Source organism: Dreissena polymorpha, chromosome 1, assembly GCF_020536995.1.
Source record: "Dreissena polymorpha isolate Duluth1 chromosome 1, UMN_Dpol_1.0, whole genome shotgun sequence".
In the NCBI taxonomy this organism is placed as follows: Eukaryota; Metazoa; Mollusca; class Bivalvia; order Myida; family Dreissenidae; genus Dreissena; species Dreissena polymorpha.
The window spans coordinates 147,636,250-147,655,335 of NC_068355.1; the positions used below are offsets into that span (position 1 = coordinate 147,636,250).

The 19,086-nt window shown below is 37.2% G+C and overlaps 2 protein-coding genes across 3 annotated transcripts in view; one reads left to right on the forward strand and one right to left on the reverse strand.

Moving 5' to 3' along the window:
• LOC127854935 (rab GTPase-binding effector protein 1-like) overlaps positions 1 to 19,086 on the reverse strand; it is a 73,685-nt gene that overhangs the window by 19,821 nt on the left and 34,778 nt on the right. For both annotated transcript variants that reach the window (XM_052390098.1, XM_052390087.1), the window contains exons 11-13: positions 6,600 to 6,631; positions 5,513 to 5,810; positions 2,086 to 2,210 (exon numbers count right to left, since the gene is read on the reverse strand). In XM_052390098.1, the coding sequence (XP_052246058.1) occupies positions 2,086 to 2,210; positions 5,513 to 5,810; positions 6,600 to 6,631 (455 nt within the window). The remainder of the gene's footprint in view (positions 1 to 2,085; positions 2,211 to 5,512; positions 5,811 to 6,599; positions 6,632 to 19,086) is intronic.
• LOC127854942 (uncharacterized) lies at positions 7,494 to 12,718 on the forward strand. The gene is made up of 3 exons (XM_052390127.1): positions 7,494 to 8,057; positions 10,733 to 11,748; positions 11,924 to 12,718. Exons 1-3 carry the CDS (start codon positions 7,726 to 7,728, stop codon positions 12,280 to 12,282), a joined length of 1,707 nt encoding a protein of 568 aa, XP_052246087.1. The 5' UTR covers positions 7,494 to 7,725; the 3' UTR covers positions 12,283 to 12,718.

The following is a 19,086-nucleotide window of genomic DNA, read 5'->3' on the forward strand; positions in this document are numbered from 1 at the left end:
GACCTCATGAAAATGCACGGCAAGACGATCAAACAAGTGACCTCAGGGGAACGCACCGTAAGACAATCAAACAAGTGACCTCAGGAGAACGCACCGTAAGACGCTCAAACAAGTGACCTCATGAAAACGCACGGTAAGACGATCAAACAAGTGACCTCATGAAAACGCACGGCAAGACGATCAAACAAGTGACCTCATGAAAACGCACGGCAAGACAATCAAACAAGTGACCTCATGAAAACGCACGGTTAGACGATCAAACAAGTGACCTCAGGAGAACGCACTGTAAGACGCTCAAACAAGTGACCTCATGAAAACGCACGGCAAGACGATCAAACAAGTGACCTCATGAAAACGCACGGCAAGACGATCAAACAAGTGACCTCATGACAACGCATGGCAAGACGATCAAACAAGTGACCTCATGAAAATGCACGGCAAGACGATCAAACAAGTGACCTCAGGGGAACGCACCGTAAGACAATCAAACAAGTGACCTCAGAAGAACGCACTATTAGACGCTCAAACAAGTGACCTCAGGAGAATGAACCGTAAGACGATCAAACAAGTGACCTCATGAAAATGCACGGTAAGACGATCAAACAAGTGACCTCATGGGAACGCACCATAAGACGATAAAACAAGTGACCTCAGGAGAATGCACCGTAAGATGTTCAAACAAGTGAAACTCATGAAAACGCATAGTAAGACGATCAAACAAGAGACCTCTAGAGAACAAACCGTAAGATGATCAAACAAGTGACCTCAATAAAACGCACCATAAGACAATCAAACAAGTGACCTCATGAGAACGAACCGTTAGACGATCTAACAAATGACCTCGTGACAACACACTGCAAGACCATCAAACAAGTGCACTCATGAAAACGCACTGTAAGACGATCAAACAATTTTTTGTAAAAATCAGGGCCATTATTCGGACTCGTTCTTCAATTGTAAACAGTATATATTTTTCACCAAATGGGACCTCAAATTCCCAATTGAAGGTTTCAAACAAGAGATGTGTTTGTCAGAAACACAATGCCCCCTATTGCGCCGCTTTGAAACAAAATTAAAATATATCATTAGGCAGGTTTAAAAATTATCTCCCTTTTAAAGCTTATTACTTCCCTTGGATTGTATTTTTTGACTTTTGACCTTGAAAGATGACCTTGATCTTTCACCACTCAAAATGTGCAGCTCCATGAGATACACATGCATGCCAAATATCAAATTGCTATCTTCAATATTGCAAGTTATAGCCAATGTCAAAGTTTTTCGGACGGACGGACTGACAGACAGACGGACGGACGGACAGACAGTTCAAATGCTACATGCCACCCTACCAGAGGCATAAAAATTATATATATTTATTTATTTATAGATCTCAACATTTAGTTCATTTCCCATACAGATCTAGAAGTTTACCCTTAGTAAAATATGATATTGAAAACTTAAACATAATAGTTCTCAATTTCAAAGCACTTGCAATTTTTCCCAATCTAAAGGGACCTGTCCCATTCCCAAAATGATGCAAATGAACACTGCCATGTATTTCAACAGAACATAAAGTTTCATACAGATTGAAAGTGATTAAGTGTAAGTGTTAAAAAAGTTTTACTATAGCCTTATTAGGAAAAATGCCCTGCCCACTGGTGGCCATGTTTTCCAACCAACCAGAACCATTTTCGAACTCATCCAAAATATCATTGGTACGAATCTCCTGACCAAGTTTCGTGAAGATCGTACAATAAATGTGGCCAACAAGGCAAATGTTGACTCTGCATGATGTACAACAGACAAAGGCAATCACAAAAGCTGAGCTAAAAATCGCTTCCATGTTTTTGAACAAACCAGAACCATCTTCAAACATATCCAAGATATCGTTAAAAATAATGTTGCCGCCATTTCCGAACTTGTCCAAGATATCATTGGGTTATGTGTTCTGACCGAGTTTCATGAATATTGGACAATAAATGTGGCCTCTAGAGTTAAACACGATAAATGTTTACAACGCATAACAGACAAAAGGCGATCACAAAAGGTCAAAATGAGATAGCCAGTCCATACAGCTGAGTGACTAACCTCTTCCTGTACCAGCGCCCACTCCTTATCACTGACTAGACGTCTGCCCTCTAATGAGATTGTGTTGGTTTTTGACTTAGCGGTTGCCAGGAGACGGTTCCTCACCTCACTGTCTGGTGTAGGGTCTGACAATGAAGCAACAATATGAACAAGAAACTGTCGGAGACGGGTGATGCTCCCCAAAGGTTTTTTTGGTCACAATATTGCACTATATATTCAGATAAAAGGAAACGTCTAGTAGTTGGGGGGGACAAGAATTGCACTATATGTACAGTTAATGGAAAATTTCAAAGGGCCATAACTCTGTGAAAAATCATCCGACCAGAACCGGCTGATAATATTCACATCTCCTCTTGGTAGTGAAGCTTCCCATAAAGTTTAATTGAATTCCTGTCATTAATTGCTGAGAAATAGCCCGGACACAAATTGTGCACGGACGGACGGACACACGCACGGACAGAGGAAGCGGCGACTATATGCTCCCCCAAAAAATATTTTTGGGGAGCATAATAATTAAAACAAGAGCACCGCCTTGCGGAAGCAGACTTTTTAAAGGTGAAGGGACCGAGCTCAATACTTCAATCACAAAGGAGGGAGGGGTGGAGTGGAGAGGGATGTATAGTTGGGTGTGTGGTCATTTATTACATTATATTCCAAAAAATGCACAAAAAATGCAAAAAAAAATTTGGAGGGTAGGGGGGGTATTCTTTGGTGGGATGGTTGGACGGTATTTCAAACATAAAATAATAAAAAAAACATTTTATGTTTAACCATGTTTCAAAAACAAAATGGGGGGGGGGGGGCGGTGGGGGGGGGGGGTATAGTGTGAGGGTGTAGTCATTTATTAGATGATCTTTAAAAACAAGAGCACCGCCTTGCGGGTGCAGACCGCTCATCTATTTTCTTTTTAAAGGTGAAGGGACTCTCATTTTCAATCACAAAGGAGGGAGGGGTGGAGTGAAGAGGGGTGCATTGTGTGGGGATGCGGACATTTATTACATTATCTTCCAAAAATGCGAAAAAAAGGGAAAAAAAATCGGGGGGGGTGGGGGGGGGTGGGGGGGTGGGGGGGGTGGGGGGGGATTCTTGGGTGCGATGGTTGGACGGTATTTCAAACATAAAATAATAAAAATAAATATTTGTGTTTTTTAAACCGTTTAAAAAAAAATGGGGGGGGGGGGTGAGGTGGGGGGGTATAGTGTGAGGGTGTGGTGGTAATTTGTGAGATGATCTTAAAAAAAAAAAAAAAAAATTATAGGGGGGGGGGGGATTCGGGTGGGGGGGAGGGGGGTGGGGGAGGGATTCTTGGGTGCGATGGTTGGACCGTATTTCAAACATAAAATAATCAAAATAAATAGTTTTGTTTTTTAACCGTTTAAAAAAAAAAATTGGGGAGGGGGTGGGGTGGGGGGGGGGTATAGTGTGAGGGTGTGGTGGTCATTTGTGAGATGATCTTACAAAATAAAAATAAAAAAATAAGGGGGGGGGGATTCGGGGGGGGGGGGGGGGCACGGGCGATGGTTTGGGTGGAGTCTATTGTGGTATGTCAGGTAAGAGTAGTTTTGTCAAAGTATCAATCAAATCTAATCATAAATAAAGAAGTTATGGCAATTTTAGCAAAATTTAATTATTTGACCTTGATAGTCAAGGTCATTCAAAGGTCAAGGTAAAATTCAACTTGCCAGGTACAGTACCCTCATGATGGCATGATAGTATTTGAAGTTTGAAAGCAATAGCCTTGATACTTTAGAAGTAAAGTGGATCTAAACACAAAATTTAACCATAAATTCAAAGTTACTAAGTCAAAAAAGGGCCATAATTCTGTCAAAATGACAACCAGAGTTATGCAACTTGTCCTGTACTGTCCCCTTATGATAATTTGTGAGTGTTCCAAGTATGAAAGCAATATCTATGATACTTTAGGAGTAAAGTGGACCAAAACACAAAACTTAAATCAAATTTTCAATTTCTAAATATAAAGGGCCCATAATTCTGTCAGAATGCCAGTCAGAGTTACATAACTTTGCCTGTACAGTCCCCTTATGATAGTTAGTAAGTGTTGCAAGTATGAAAGCAATAGCTTTGATACTTTAGGAATAAAGTGGACCTAAGCACAAAACTTAACCAAATTTTCAATTTTCTAAGTATAAAAAGGGCACATAATTCTGTCAAAATGCCAGTCAGAGTTACATAACTTTGCCTGCACAGTCCCCATATGATAGTTAGTAAGTGTTGCAAGTATGAAAGCAATAGCTTTGATACTTAAGGAATAAAATGGACCTAAACACAAAACTTAACCAAATTTTCAATTTTCTAATTATAAAAAGGGCAAATAATTCTGTCAAAATGCATGCCAGAGTTATGTAACTTTGCCTGCCCAGTCCCCTCATGATAGTAAGTGTACCAAGTTTGAATGCAATAGCATTAATACTTTCTGAGAAAAGTGGACCTAAACACAAAACTTAACCGGACGCAGATGCAGACGCTGACGCCGACGACAACGCCAAGGTGATCACAATAGCTCATAATTTTTTTTCAAAAAATAGATGAGCTAAAAAAGAGGGCCAAACATTATCAGCTACCTTGAATCACTTACATACATCTCCACAGAAAATATCAGGTGAGACAGGTTTTTGGATGCAGCGTATATAAAAACATCTATAAAAATAGAATTATTAAATTACAATTACCAACATCCATGTTAAACAATAACCATTTAATAAGGCATTTGCATATTTTTGATAATAAAATATCCTTTTAAAAGCTAATTTTGTTGTTTTAATATGTGATGAGGGGGCTTAAAAAGATTGTCTGTATTAAATATACCACCTTTTTTCATATGTTTTACAAAAATTGTTAAATTTCTGGCCAGCTGTTGTTAAACATTTGTAATTCTGCAATGTGTTGAACATGATTTTACTTCAAAGTCAGTGTGAATCATATCAATCCTGTTTTCACACACAGGATTTTATCAAATTTCACACATTAGTCTGTTGTTGTTTTTTATATAAACATATTAAGGACAATGTGATGATTGTCCTCCCACTTAAAAACACCTGGGTTAGCTTCATGGGAATGACAAAGTAAGATGTAACATGTAAGATCTGACAGATTTCTGATAAGACATGCTGTGATATTAAGGGGATATTGTTTTCAATTGGTTTCTTATTGGGCTTCAAATATAAGATCTTTAAAGACAAGACAGCAAATTATACCTTGATTAATTGTAACTTCTTACCTACATTTCTGACATACAAATAAAAATCCTCAGATGCAAAAAAAAACTAGTCAACCTTGGCAAAGCATTAACATAAAACAATCATTTATTTAATTATTTTCTTTCTTAACTAAAAAATATTAGCAACATGCAAAGAATTACATGCCATGAATTCCAGCCAAGCTCTTTTTTAACAGTTGCACACATTACCTGTTATGGCCCTCATTTGCGCCTCATTGAGAAGTGGCACCTGTATCACTTTTTCAGGACTTATACGCACAGTTAAATTATCCATTTCAGTCAAAGACTTAGTTTCGTGCAAAGAACTATCAAAATAATCCTGGTCAGACAACAAGTTTATGTCCAAGTTTGAATGAGATTTCTTCAATGAGGTGTCCGTTACACTATAATCAAACTGGAGAGAATCCAGAGAGGCATTTGAGTTTAGAGATGTGTTCGACATGCTTTTGTCTTTGGAAATCACAACCAACTTTGGGTCTTTCAGTTTCTGAAATAATAAAATGGCAATATTTAATGTAAGTTATAATCAGAGTTTCCCCTAGAATAATATGGCTTGTCACTGTAGCAACAATTCTGATTCAGATGTCATCTTAACACATCTTAACACATCCCTTAATTGCTGAAAAATTCCTAAATAAGCCATCCCAATTATCATACATGTTATGCAATAAACTTTCAAAGTAGACTCTTCTCTTAACAGGAGAAAAAGCTAGTTCATGTGGAGCAGTTATAGATTAAATAAGGGCTCCTCCATTGTCAAAGCTAATTGATTCTTTAATTGGGTTGCAAAAACACTTGTGACAAACATCAAAGGTTCAACTGAGTGGAGAAAAAGCATTATAATATTCCATATGCAAAAAACGATGACATTTTGTAAGAATAAACAGTATTTGGTCTGAACAAAAGTGAACTAGAGAGATGACATAAAATTACTGACATAGAAAGTCCTGCGCTGAATTATGATCGTCACACATGTTCTATTTTTCTCCATCCTAACTGAACATAAACTTTCCATATTTTTAGCCACAGTGACCTTAATCCAACAGGCCCCAAATGCTACCTCATGGTAGGTCTACATGTATGCATATTTTTTCAACAAGAAAAGGATGCATAATTTTACTAAACTGCAGGTAAGAGTCATGTAACTTAGTGACTTCACACAATCACCACTACCACATGTGTTAACTTTAAGACAGACTTTGGGTGAGAAGTTCAGCTTTGACTATTTGGTGTATGGTTGAGCTAAAAGTTGATAATATGACCAGATACAACTTACCTTAGTGGCTTCATCCACCATTTTTACAGCATCTGAAATAGAAACTTTATCATAAGTGCATGTTTTTAACTTGTGGTCATCTGAGTGTCTCACAGTCTAACAAGGACAAGAACATGGTGGCCAAAGTGGCCCAAAGGGCTTGTCTGAGTTCTGACTGAGATGGGAAGTTTAAGAAAGTTTTAGCCACATCCACTCAACATTTATAGAGAAGTTTAAAACATATTCTGTTTGGACTTAAGATTAAACAGCTGATAAACCCATAAAAGGCCCTTAGTTCTGTAATAAAACAATTCTGCAACTGCAATTTGTTTCCTTACCACCTTCTTCACATAACTGTTTTTAAACTGTACAAGTTTAAGCAAGATCAACTGATTAGTAAACGAAGAGTTGAAAACACATGCTTCAGGCCACAATATTCTATATAGTGGAAAAACACTCAAAAATGGCTATAATGGTGTTGAAAATTGTTGCAGCCCAAATTACTATATTTAAGATCAAGTAAATAAAGTTAATTAAGTTATAAACTGTGAAAGTTTGAGCGTGATCAAAGCTTCAGGATGTACATAAGGATGTACCAATGGACGCACAGACGGACAAGTGCAATGCTGAATGCCTATGGAGGTATTAAAAAGCTGATGTAAATAAATATTAATCTCAATAATTCTCGTGCCAAGAAGAGTTTTGATAGTTTCCATAAAGCCTTTTAAGAAAGACAGAACTACTCACTGGTTTACATGTTTAATGTGATTAATTGTATTATTCAACTCAAACAAGTTTACTTTAGCAGAAATATGGGCCTTTACTTGAGGATGCACTCAGAGTTTGTAATCCCAGTAAGAGTCATTGTACAATTTACTTCCTTGTCTATTCTATAATACAAGGCTCTAAGAAATCACTTATTGTACTAAAAATATATGCTTAGTGCACTTGAAGATGTTTTATTTCACTTGATTTCTTCAGTCTACTTATCTTGACTGCCGATAACCAATCATAAAAAATCCATATCTTCTTTTATTAAGAGAGGTTTAAATTCTTTTATCACTTCGATACTTGACATACAACAGTGAATCAAACCAGGACTGATAACATTGAACAAAACAGATTCTTTATTAACAGCACATTAAACATGGACACCAGATCAACTTCTTCACTATATGAAGGATCAGATATTATTCTGGAATATTGTTGTTCCACCTGCGAAGAGGGCGGGAAGAAGATTGAAGCTGAATGTTACTGTGCCAAGTGTGACAAGCTATATTGTGACAAATGTATTCCATTACACAAACAGCTTTTTACAGCTCATGAAGTGCATGGAAAGGGGGAATTGAGCGTGTGGCCTCTTGGACAAAAGGCACGAAGTATCCTAGAGAAATGTAAAAGACACAAAGATGAGAAAGTGAATTTTTTCTGCGCGAACCACAATCAGCTTTGTTGCAGTACATGTCTTGTCAGTCATAGGTATGTGATGTGAATCAGTTTTAAAAGATGTTTTAATATAAATTATATAAATATTTTAGTAAGACTTAGACATCAAAGATTTTTCTTTAATTCATTATAAGGTTGATTAGTCTCATTTCACAAGGGGTAAGATAAAGTATATTTCGTCTTTATAATGGCAAATAAAATGATAATAATTATGATCTTACACAAAATTCAAAACATTCTCTTCTTTTATTGAATTAATTAGTAATCACAAACATGTTCAAGAGTTTACGTGCATTATTACATTATGTGTACCCTTACATCATAAATATTATTTTCTAAATCTGCCACTTAGTATATGCCAGGCAAATGTTTACATGGGACACCACACTAGAGACCAATGAAATGGGACACCACACTAGAGACCAATGAAAGTCACAAAAATCTAAATGAGCATGTTTGCTAAGATCAGCTGATAACTGTTGTGTTTGAAATAAATCTATTCAAGAGGACTAGAAATGGAGAGCTATAGTGTGAATAATAAAAATGTTTAACATACCTGTAATGAGTTTTTGGACATTTAAACATAATAAAACAAGAGTACCGCATAATGGGTGCCATGCTCGGCTGCGAAAGCTTGTCGGAAATTTTTTTTCTTCTTTTTTTAGAGTTCACAGTGACCTTGACCTTTGACCTAGTGACCCAAAATGGGTGTGGCGTGTAGAACTCATCAAGGTGCATGTACATATGAAGTTTCAAAGTTGTAGGTGCAAGCACTTTGATTTTAGAACAAATGTAGAGGTTTCTTTTAAAGTTTTATATTAGAGGTGACAGTGACCTTGACCTTTGACCTAGTGACCCAAAAATGGGTGTGGTGTGTAGAATTTATCAAGGTGCATCTACATATGAAGTTTCAAAGTTGTAGGTGGAAGCACTTTGATTTTAGAGCCTATGTCAAAGTTTTTTATTAGAGGTCACAGTGACCTTGACCTTTCACCTAGTGACCCAAAAATGGGTGTGGCGTGTAGAACTCATCAAGGTGCATCTACATATGAAGTTTCAAAGTTGTAGGTGGTAGCACTTTGATTTTAGAGCCAATGATAAGGTTCTAGCACGACGCCTACGTCGGGGGTCGGACGACAAGCTGGCTATGACAAAACCTCGGGTTTTCTCCGAAAACAGCCGAGCTAAAAATCAAGTGACTTTATTATATAATTTAGTTTTACATAAATTTGCACTTTATTAAAAATAATTTATCATTCTGTTTTGTACAGAAAGTTACTCTAATGCTGTTTTTTTATCAACGGGTTAAAAGATGAGCTTTTAATTTACAGATGCTCTAGTATGAACCTGTAATTTATGCACTTAAATAAAAATCTACAAACTTTGAATTCCTTGTTTGTTCCTCAGTCATAGTCTAACACCTTCAATAGTTTGTATAGTAATATTTGGCGTGCATTACGTTTTGAAGCGTTTTCTATTTGTCACAGTTAACTCCCAGGGGTGAAATCCTTTTTTATTACCCATATACATGGTTATTTACCCAGTTACTCAACTGATGGTCCATGGCCCTAAGGTATTCACCTGCTAGGACCTTAAACCCCTCATAAAAATGGATCATGGAAGTGACATCAGATAAGTAAAAACATGGAAAAATCTGGTAAAATAGCGCTGTAAAATGTACTGTCCAAAAATTTAGAGTTAAAAATTATTGACGAAAGTCAAGAAAAACAAGATGTGTTTGTGAAACACAATGTCCCCCTATATGATGTTTGACATTGTAGGATGACCTTGACCTTGTGAAAGATGACCTTGACCTTGACCTTTCACCACTCAAAATGTGCAGCTCCATAAGATACACATGCATGCCAAATATCAAGTTGCTATCTTCAATATTGCAAAAGTATTAATAAAATAAGCGATTTGGGCCACATATATTTGACCTCTGACCTTGAAGGATGACCTTGACCTTTCACCACTCAAAATGAGCAGCTCCATGAGATGCACATGCATGCCAAATATCAAGTTGCTATCTTCAATATTGCAAAAGTATTCGTAAAATGAGCGATTTTGGCCACATATAATTGACCTCTGACCTTGAAGGATGACCTTGACCTTGACCTTTCACCACTCAAAATGTGCAGCTCCATGAGATACACATGCATGCCAAATATCAAGTTGCTATCTTCAATATTGCAAAATTATTCATAAAATGAGCGATTTTGGCCACATATATTTGACCTCTGACCTTGAAGGATGACCTTGACCTTGACCTTTCACCACTCAAAATGTGCAGCTTCATGAGATACACATGCATGCCAAATACGAAGTTGCTATCTTCAATATAGCAAAAGTTATTGCAAAATGTTAAAGTTGGCGCAAACAGACAGACCAACAGACCAACAGACAGACCAACAGACCAACAGACAGACCAACAGACAGGGCAAAAACAATATGTCCCCCACTACTATAGTGGGGGACATAAAAATGATTTTGGCGAAAAAAGGGGTGTCAAAAAATTTAATTATGGTAATAATATGATTTATTATACCCATAATATGCAAAGGCCTATTAAAAGATGAAACTAAAATGCAGGTCATAGTATATATATTATTGTGATTTCATTTATGCTATAAATCACTTTTAAATCATCTTTTATACATGTAGCAAGGAAGAACAGAAATATAACACATCTACAATCTTCATTTCAGAAAATGTGTTCATGTATCTGAAATAAAGGATGTAGTAGCAACACAGCCAATAAATGTCCAACAACTGTTATGCAACATCCAAATGCTTTTGGAACAGCTGCGAAGTGTGCACCAAAATATCAATTGCAGCATTCAGAATATTCAAGATTCTTATAATGAACAGGCTAACAAAATAAAAACAGTACGCCAAAAAATCAACTGTGCTTTGGATAAGCTTGAGGCAGCCTCTATGAAAGAGCTGAATGATCAAATGGCCAGTTTGAAGGCTGCAAGCTATAATATTGATGACAAATGCACCCATCTTCAGTCTGAGCTGATTATTATTCGGGACATGATACAAGATGTTGGTGATGGGGATGAACGCAAGGAACTAGCTTTTATTGCATGCCAAAAAGGGCTTGAGAAGATTGAACAATCAGAATTGTACCTCACATATAATTCTGTGAAGACTGAAAGTTACTTTAAATTTGACTTAAATACCGAGATTGAGCAGTATTTAAGTGAACTGTCAAGTCTAGGGAGAGTTGAGACTAAGCAGACAAATTCAACACAAAGTACGGCAAACCAGGTTATTACAAAGACTGAGATTACCCAAGTAAGGGTGCTTACAACAACTGATAGCAGTCAGTCATATGATATAAGAGGAGTGTGCAGTCTTCCTAATGGTCAGATCATAGTTTCTGACTATGAAAACAAAAGGATAGTACTGTTAGACCAGCAATATGAGATGTTCAATCACTATGATCTTGCTGCTTTTCCAAAGGATATGTGTTTTATTACTCCACATATTTTCGCTGTTGCTGTGGATTGTGATAACCTACACAAGGTGCTGTTCCTTTCTGTAACCAACAGAAAGCTTGACCAAGTCAGTCAAATCGAGCTACAACACAGTAGTACCGGTCTGGCCCACTACCTTGGCAACCTGTTTGTTGCTTCTGGTACTGCACTTTACCAATACACTCTGACTGGGACACAAATCAAAGAGCTGTATGTCAACCATTCCAACACCCACACTGGTAAATATATTTTCTGCTTTTAACAACAAATACGTATAAAACAATTATAACTATCTTGGAAACCTACTTGACAAAATCAGTCACATATTATTTTTTTTTAAAGCCTGTGTACACATACACACAAATAAACACTGTTTAGTTTTAAAGCATAAATGAGGCCTTTTGTTCCATACAGTGTACAAGTGCGCTCTAAGCCCAAGTGGAGACAAGATCTATGTGACCGATTTATCCAACCACACCATTCTAACCCTAGACAGGGATGGGAAACTACTGCGCTCATTCTCTCACCCTGAACTACAAGGCCCATCCGGTATTCATGTGACAAATGTAGGACAACTGTTTGCTTGCGGATGGGGATCAAACATTGTCATACAGCTGGACACTGAGGGCAAGAAAATGCTTGATATCCTCGCAACACCCAGTGATGGAGTCAGGTTCCCGTTTTCACTAAACTATAATTGTGAAACTGATACCATTCATGTGGTTCAAAGAGGAAATAAGAACATGCTTGTGATCAAATTAACATGTAAATAATACCAATGGTCCAAGAAAAACAAGCTTTTATCGTATAGTTTTATAATTTTGTTAAATGTTTCTGCTTTAAACACTTCTATTTCCTTTGTGATCCCACTGTAAAGTGGTAACAATGATCAAATAGTCAACAATTTTCACCTGCAATTTGAACCCATACAGAATTGTTAGGTATATGATTTGTACATGCAATGTGAACCCATATGGAATTGTTAATTATATGCTGTGCACATGCAAATATGAACCCATATTTACATTTATGTGAACCAATATAGAATTGTTACATAATTACATGATGTTTAGATGTTATGTGAACCCATGTAGAATTGTACATAATTATAAATTATGCTGTGTACATGCAATTTGAACCCATATAGCATTGTTACATAATTTTATGCTGTACATGCAATGTGAACCCTCATAAAATTGTAACATATAATATGCTGTGTTCTTGTAATGTGAACCCATACATATTTGTTCCATAAAGACATTGTGAACCTTTATAGAACACCGTAGTTTTTACCCATTTAAAATGATTATTTTAGCCTTAATATAGGCTTTATAAATGCAATAGAAACCTATGACTTGTCTTTTGTAGGATTCACGGTGAAATTTAACCCACATATAATTAATAATTTAAAGGTTTGTACATGCAATGTTTAACTAAAAAGTATATAAAGTGCTTCTAAAAGCTTAAATAACCATAGACTTGTTTTGTGTATGCCCTGTACAAAAAATCTCCACTCAAAGGTAAAATATACATTAAATGGCTGACAGTCTTGCTAGCTGTTAAACATGACCATTATTCTAAAATCAATACATTTCATCATTAACACAATTTTCATAATTGTGTTATATGCAATCTTTTCAATCCTTTATTTTGAAATTATTATGGTCAAATATAAACTAATCAAATCTTTCCGTGAAATTTGTTTAATGAAAGCTAATTTGGTGAAGACTTCCTGAGATTTTAAATCTCTTTTGCATCACAATGCCAAATTGTTCAGTCAAATGATGACATAGAACGGACAAATGATGACACTGAACATTGCTATTATGCAAAGGTACACTGATGATCCAACAAGAGAGCGGAAGGCCCTAGGTCGCTCAACAGGAGCGCCTAGGAACTGAGCTTTTTTCATCAGCTTTTGCAATGTTTGAAAAACCATTTTAGAACTTGGTCCAGAAATTAATACCACAAATGTTATGAGCAAGTTTTATGACATTTGAGCAAACAAAGCATGTGGTGTCTAGAGTTTTTGCAATATTTAAAGTTAATATTATCAAGTTTCAGATGCGGTAAAACTCAATTTTAAACAAGAGTAAGATATCATTGAGAAACATGTTCTGACCATGTTTTAAGAAGATTGGCCAATAAATGTGACGTCTTGAGTGTTCACAAACTTTTTCTTCAATTTTATCTTTTGCCGTTGATTCTGAGCCACCCTGTTTCAAAGTGAGCCAATATTTGCACATTTTTTATGATGATTGTGCAAAAATGCGACTTCTAGTGTTAATAAGGTTTCACTTTTAAAGAGAAGAAAATTGCCTAGCCCCCTGGTGGTCATGTTCATCAACAGACTTGAACCATTTACAAACATAGCTAAGATACAAATTTTCTAGACAAGTTTCAAGATGATTGGTAAAACAATGTGACTAGAGTATTCACGAGGATTCAACATACATAATTTGTCGATAACTCCTTTGCCCGCAGGGGGGCAATATTTTTTAACTTACTGGAACAATTTTCGCACTCAGCCAAAATCACATAAGAACTTTGTTCTGAGCAAGTTTCATAAAGCTTGTACAGTGTTCACAAGATTTTACATAAACAATAAAACAAAAACTGTCCCACTTTTTTGCAAGCATTTTTTTTAAAGAATTGGAACCCTTTTAGAACTTGGCCAAGTTATCAAATGGAAAAGTGTTCTCAGAAATATACATGACAACTGGGCAAAACAAGAGCTGTCAGAGGACAGTGCGCTCGACTATTTGAGTGCTTGACAGTATAAAGTAAGCCATCATGGGGAAATTGTTCATATTCAATAAGGTCAAGGTAATATAGTCATAATCTATGTGGAAGAGGACCATCATTAAAACATGATGATCGCTTATGTTTTAAAGAAGTTGTACTTTATTGACCATTCTGTGTTCAGGTACACTTTCCACAATCTATTGAACATTTGTTAAGACATAAAACAAACTAAAAAGATTTCATTTCGAGTTGGATAGCAAAAGCTTGGGTGGGATGGTTGGACGGTCCTTCAAAAATAAAATAAATAAATATTTTTGCTTTTTTTACCATGTTTCAAAGAAAAAAAAATCTTTTTGGGTGGGGGGGGTGGGGTGGGGTGGAGAGCGTGGTATAATGTGCGGGTGTGATCATTTATTAGATGATCTTTCAAAAAAGAATAAGGAAAAAAGAATTATATTTTTTTGGCGGGGGATTCTGGGGTGGGGCATGGGGGTAAGTGTTGTTTTGTCAAAGTATGAATCAAATCTGATCATAAATAAAGAAGTTATGGCAATTTAATTAAAATTTATTTAGTTGACCTTGAGTCAAGGTCATTCAAAGGTCAAGGTCAAATTCAACTTGCCAGGTACAGTACCCTCATGATAGTAAGAAAATATTCGAAGTTTGAAAGCAATAGCCTTGATAGTTCAGAAATAAAGTGAATCTAAATACAAAATTTATCAAATATTCAAAGTTACTAAGACAAAAAGGGCCATAATTCTGTTAAAATGCCAACCACAGTTATGCAACTTGCCCTGTACAGTCCCATTACGATAGTTAGCGAGTTTTCCAAGTCTGAAAGCAATAGCTATGATACTTTAGGAGTGAAATGGACCAAAACACGAAACTTAACCAAATGTTGAATTATCTAAGTATAAAAGGGGCCATAATACTGTCAAAATGCCAGTCAGAGTTACATAACTTTGCCTGCACAGTCCCCTTATGATTGTTAGTAAGTGTTGCAAGTATGAAAGCATTAGCCTTGATACTTTAGGAATAAAGTGGACCTAAACAAAAAACTTAACAAAATTTTCAATATTCTAAGTATAACAAGAGTGCCAAACTGTCACAAGATACGCCCGTTCGAAGGTTTTGGACACCATGCTCAATGCTTGAAAGTGTCCTCAAGACCTAGTTATTGACCCGGCATGACCCATATTTGAACTTGACCTAGATATCACTTAGATGTAACATCTGACTAAATTTGGTGAAGATCAGATGAAAACTACTTCAATTAAAGAGCGGACAACATGCTTAATGCTTGAAATGCACTATGTGACCTCGTTTTTGACCCGGCATGACCCATGTTCGAACTTGACCTACATATCATCTAGACACAACTTCTGACCAAATTAGGTGAAGATCAGATGAAAACTACTTCAATTAGAGAGCGGACACCATGCTAAATGCTTGAAATGCACTAAGTAACCTCGTGACCTAGTTTTTGACCCGGCATGACCCATATTTGAACTTGACCTACATATCATCTAGACACAACTTCTGACCAAATTTGGTGAAGATCGGATGAATACAATTTGAATTAGAGTCCGGACAAAGTGGCGCCGTTGAAAATGCACTAATTGACCCTATGACCTAGTTTTTGACCCGGCATGACCCATATTCGAACTTGGCCTATATATCAACTAGATGCAACTGCTGACCAAGTTTGGTGAAGATCGGATGAATACAATTTGAAACAGAGTCCGGACAAAGTGGCCCCTTTGAAAATGCACTTATTGACCCTATGACCTAGTTTTTGACCCGGCATGACCCATATTCGAACTTGGCCTAGATATCAACTAGATGCAACTGCTGACCAAGTTTGGTGAAGATCGGATGAATACAATTTGAAATAGAGTCCGGACAAAGTGGCCCCTTTGAAAATGCACTTATTGACCCTATGACCTAGTTTTTGACCCGGCATGACCCATATTCGAACTTGGCCTAGATATCAACTAGATGCAACTGCTGACCAAGTTTGGTGAAGATCGGATGAATACAATTTGAAATAGAGTCCGGACAAAGTGGCCCCTTTGAAAATGCACTTATTGACCCTATGACCTAGTTTTTGACCCGGCATGACCCATATTCGAACTTGGCCTAGATATCAACTAGATGCAACTGCTGACCAAGTTTGGTGAAGATCGGATGAATACAATTTGAAATAGAGTCCGGACAAAGTGGCCCCTTTGAAAATGCACTTATTGACCCTATGACCTAGTTTTTGACCCGGCATGACCCATATTCGAACTTGGCCTAGATATCAACTAGATGCAACTGCTGACCAAGTTTGGTGAAGATCGGATGAATACAATTTGAAATAGAGTCCGGACAAAGTGGCCCCTTTGAAAATGCACTTATTGACCCTATGACCTAGTTTTTGACCCGGCATGACCCATATTCGAACTTGGCCTAGATATCAACTAGATGCAACTGCTGACCAAGTTTGGTGAAGATCGGATGAATACAATTTGAAATAGAGTCCGGACAAAGTGGCCCCTTTGAAAATGCACTTATTGACCCTATGACCTAGTTTTTGACCCGGCATGACCCATATTCGAACTTGGCCTAGATATCAACTAGATGCAACTGCTGACCAAGTTTGGTGAAGATCGGATGAATACAATTTGAATTAGAGTCCGGACAAAGTGATGCCTTCCGCCCGCCGCCCGCCGCCCGCCCGCCGCCCGCCAAGGGGTTTCACATAATACGTCCCGTATTTTATACGGGCGTATAAAAAGGGAACATAATTCTTACAAAATGCTTGTTACAGTTGTCTGCTCTTGTTTATAGATTGGGGTCATGTTGGTAAAGAAGTATGCAAAATATATAGATTTATCAATGATATGCATATTCTAAGTGGAAAAAATGCCATTATTCTTACAAAATGCTTGTTACAGTTGTCTGCTCTTGTTAAAAGATTGGGGTCATGTTGGTAAAGGGGTATGCAAAATATGAAAGCAATATGTTAAGGAAAATAGAAAATATTTGAGGTGGTACACAAACTGTAACATAGATTGATCAATAATATGCATATTCTAAGTGAAAAAAGGGCCATAATTCTTTCAAAATGCTTGATACATTTGTCTGCTCTTGTCTATAGATTGGGGTCATGTTGGTAAAGAAGTATGAACAAGGGACAAAATTGTCACAAAACCAGGTTTTCATTGTGAAAAAAAATCTGATAAAGGGAGACAACTCAAACTGAACTTTTAAAATGAACAAACAAAATTAACCCCCTTTGTAAGTTTGTTTTAAAATAAATCTATTTTTAGTCGTGGCGACCTTGACATTGGAGATATTGACGTGATTCTTTCGTGCGACACACCTTCCCATGATGGTGAACAAATGTGCCAAATGATTTTAAAATCTCATAATGAATGACAAAGTTATAGCCCAGACAAGTTCATTTATGGCTATTTTTTACCTTTGAACTCAAAGCGTGACCTTGACCTTGGAGATATTGACGTAATTTTTTCGCGCGACACACCGTCTTATGATGGTTAACAAATGTGCCAAATGATTTTAAAATCTCACAATGAACGACAAAGTTATGGCCCGGACAAGCTTGTTCCGCCCGCCCGCCAGCCCGCCAGCCAGCCAGCCAGCCAGCCAGCCAGCCAGCCAGCCAGCCAGCCAGCCAGCCAGCCAGCCAGCCAGCCAGCCAGCCAGCCAGCCAGCCAGCCAGCCAGCCAGCCAGCCCGCCCGCATTCGCCAATCTAATAACCAGTTTTTTCCTTCGGAAAACCTGGTTAAAAATATGAAAGCATTATGTCAAGGGACATAGCAAATATTTGAGGTGGTACACAAACTTTAACATTCCAACGCTCACGTGAACGCAGACGCCGGGGTGAGTAGAATAGCTCCACTATATATATTTCATATATAATAGTCGAGCTAAAAATGAGCTATTAGGATATACAGAACTTTTTCTGTAAGCTAAGCTAGTGATCCTTTAAGAATCATTAGCGATTGTGCCCCTGCTTAAATCTATCCCTGTATATCTCATTGCCTACCCATGCTGGCCTCCCTAAAAGAGTCATTATTTATTGTGCCCCTACTTATATCCATATCTGTATTTTATCATATCCTACCCATGCTGGCCTGCCTCAAAGGGTCATTATCTATTGTGCCCCTACTTATATCCATATCTGTAATTTATCATATCCTACCCATGCTGGTCTGCCTTAAATGGTCATTAGCTATTGTGCCCCTGCTGATATCCATCCCTGTATATCTCATTGCCTACCCATGCTGGCCTACCTTAAAGGGTCTATAGCTATCAGGGATGGAAACTAACGTTTTACAATTGGTTGCCCACATGGGCAACCATCTTTTGTATTTTAGTTGCCCAGCGAAAGACTAAGGAGCCCAGTATGATTTACATGTAGGGTCGTGTGTATATAAGAATTTCTTTAAATAAAATAAATGGTAAGTAAACAACAACAATTGCTTAATTAACAAACTTTCTGTGTATTATGTCCTAATATACATTGTAATCCGAGTTAAATCATTTCATTGGCTTTGATAAATGAATTTTATTAAACTAATTATTAACTCACAGTCACCAATTTCATTAAATGATTAAATGCACTTAGTCCAAATAATTAGACGTAATCTGTCGATGTAAATAGACCTCATATTTATCGGAGTAAAATGCACTGAATTGTTTCAAGCTTAAAAAGCAAGTTGCCCAGCCGGACTACTAACTTTTGAATTTGAGTTGCCCAGGCCAAAATGTACTGGCCCCAGGCTCACGGGCAACCACTAATTTCCATCCCTGGCTATTGTGC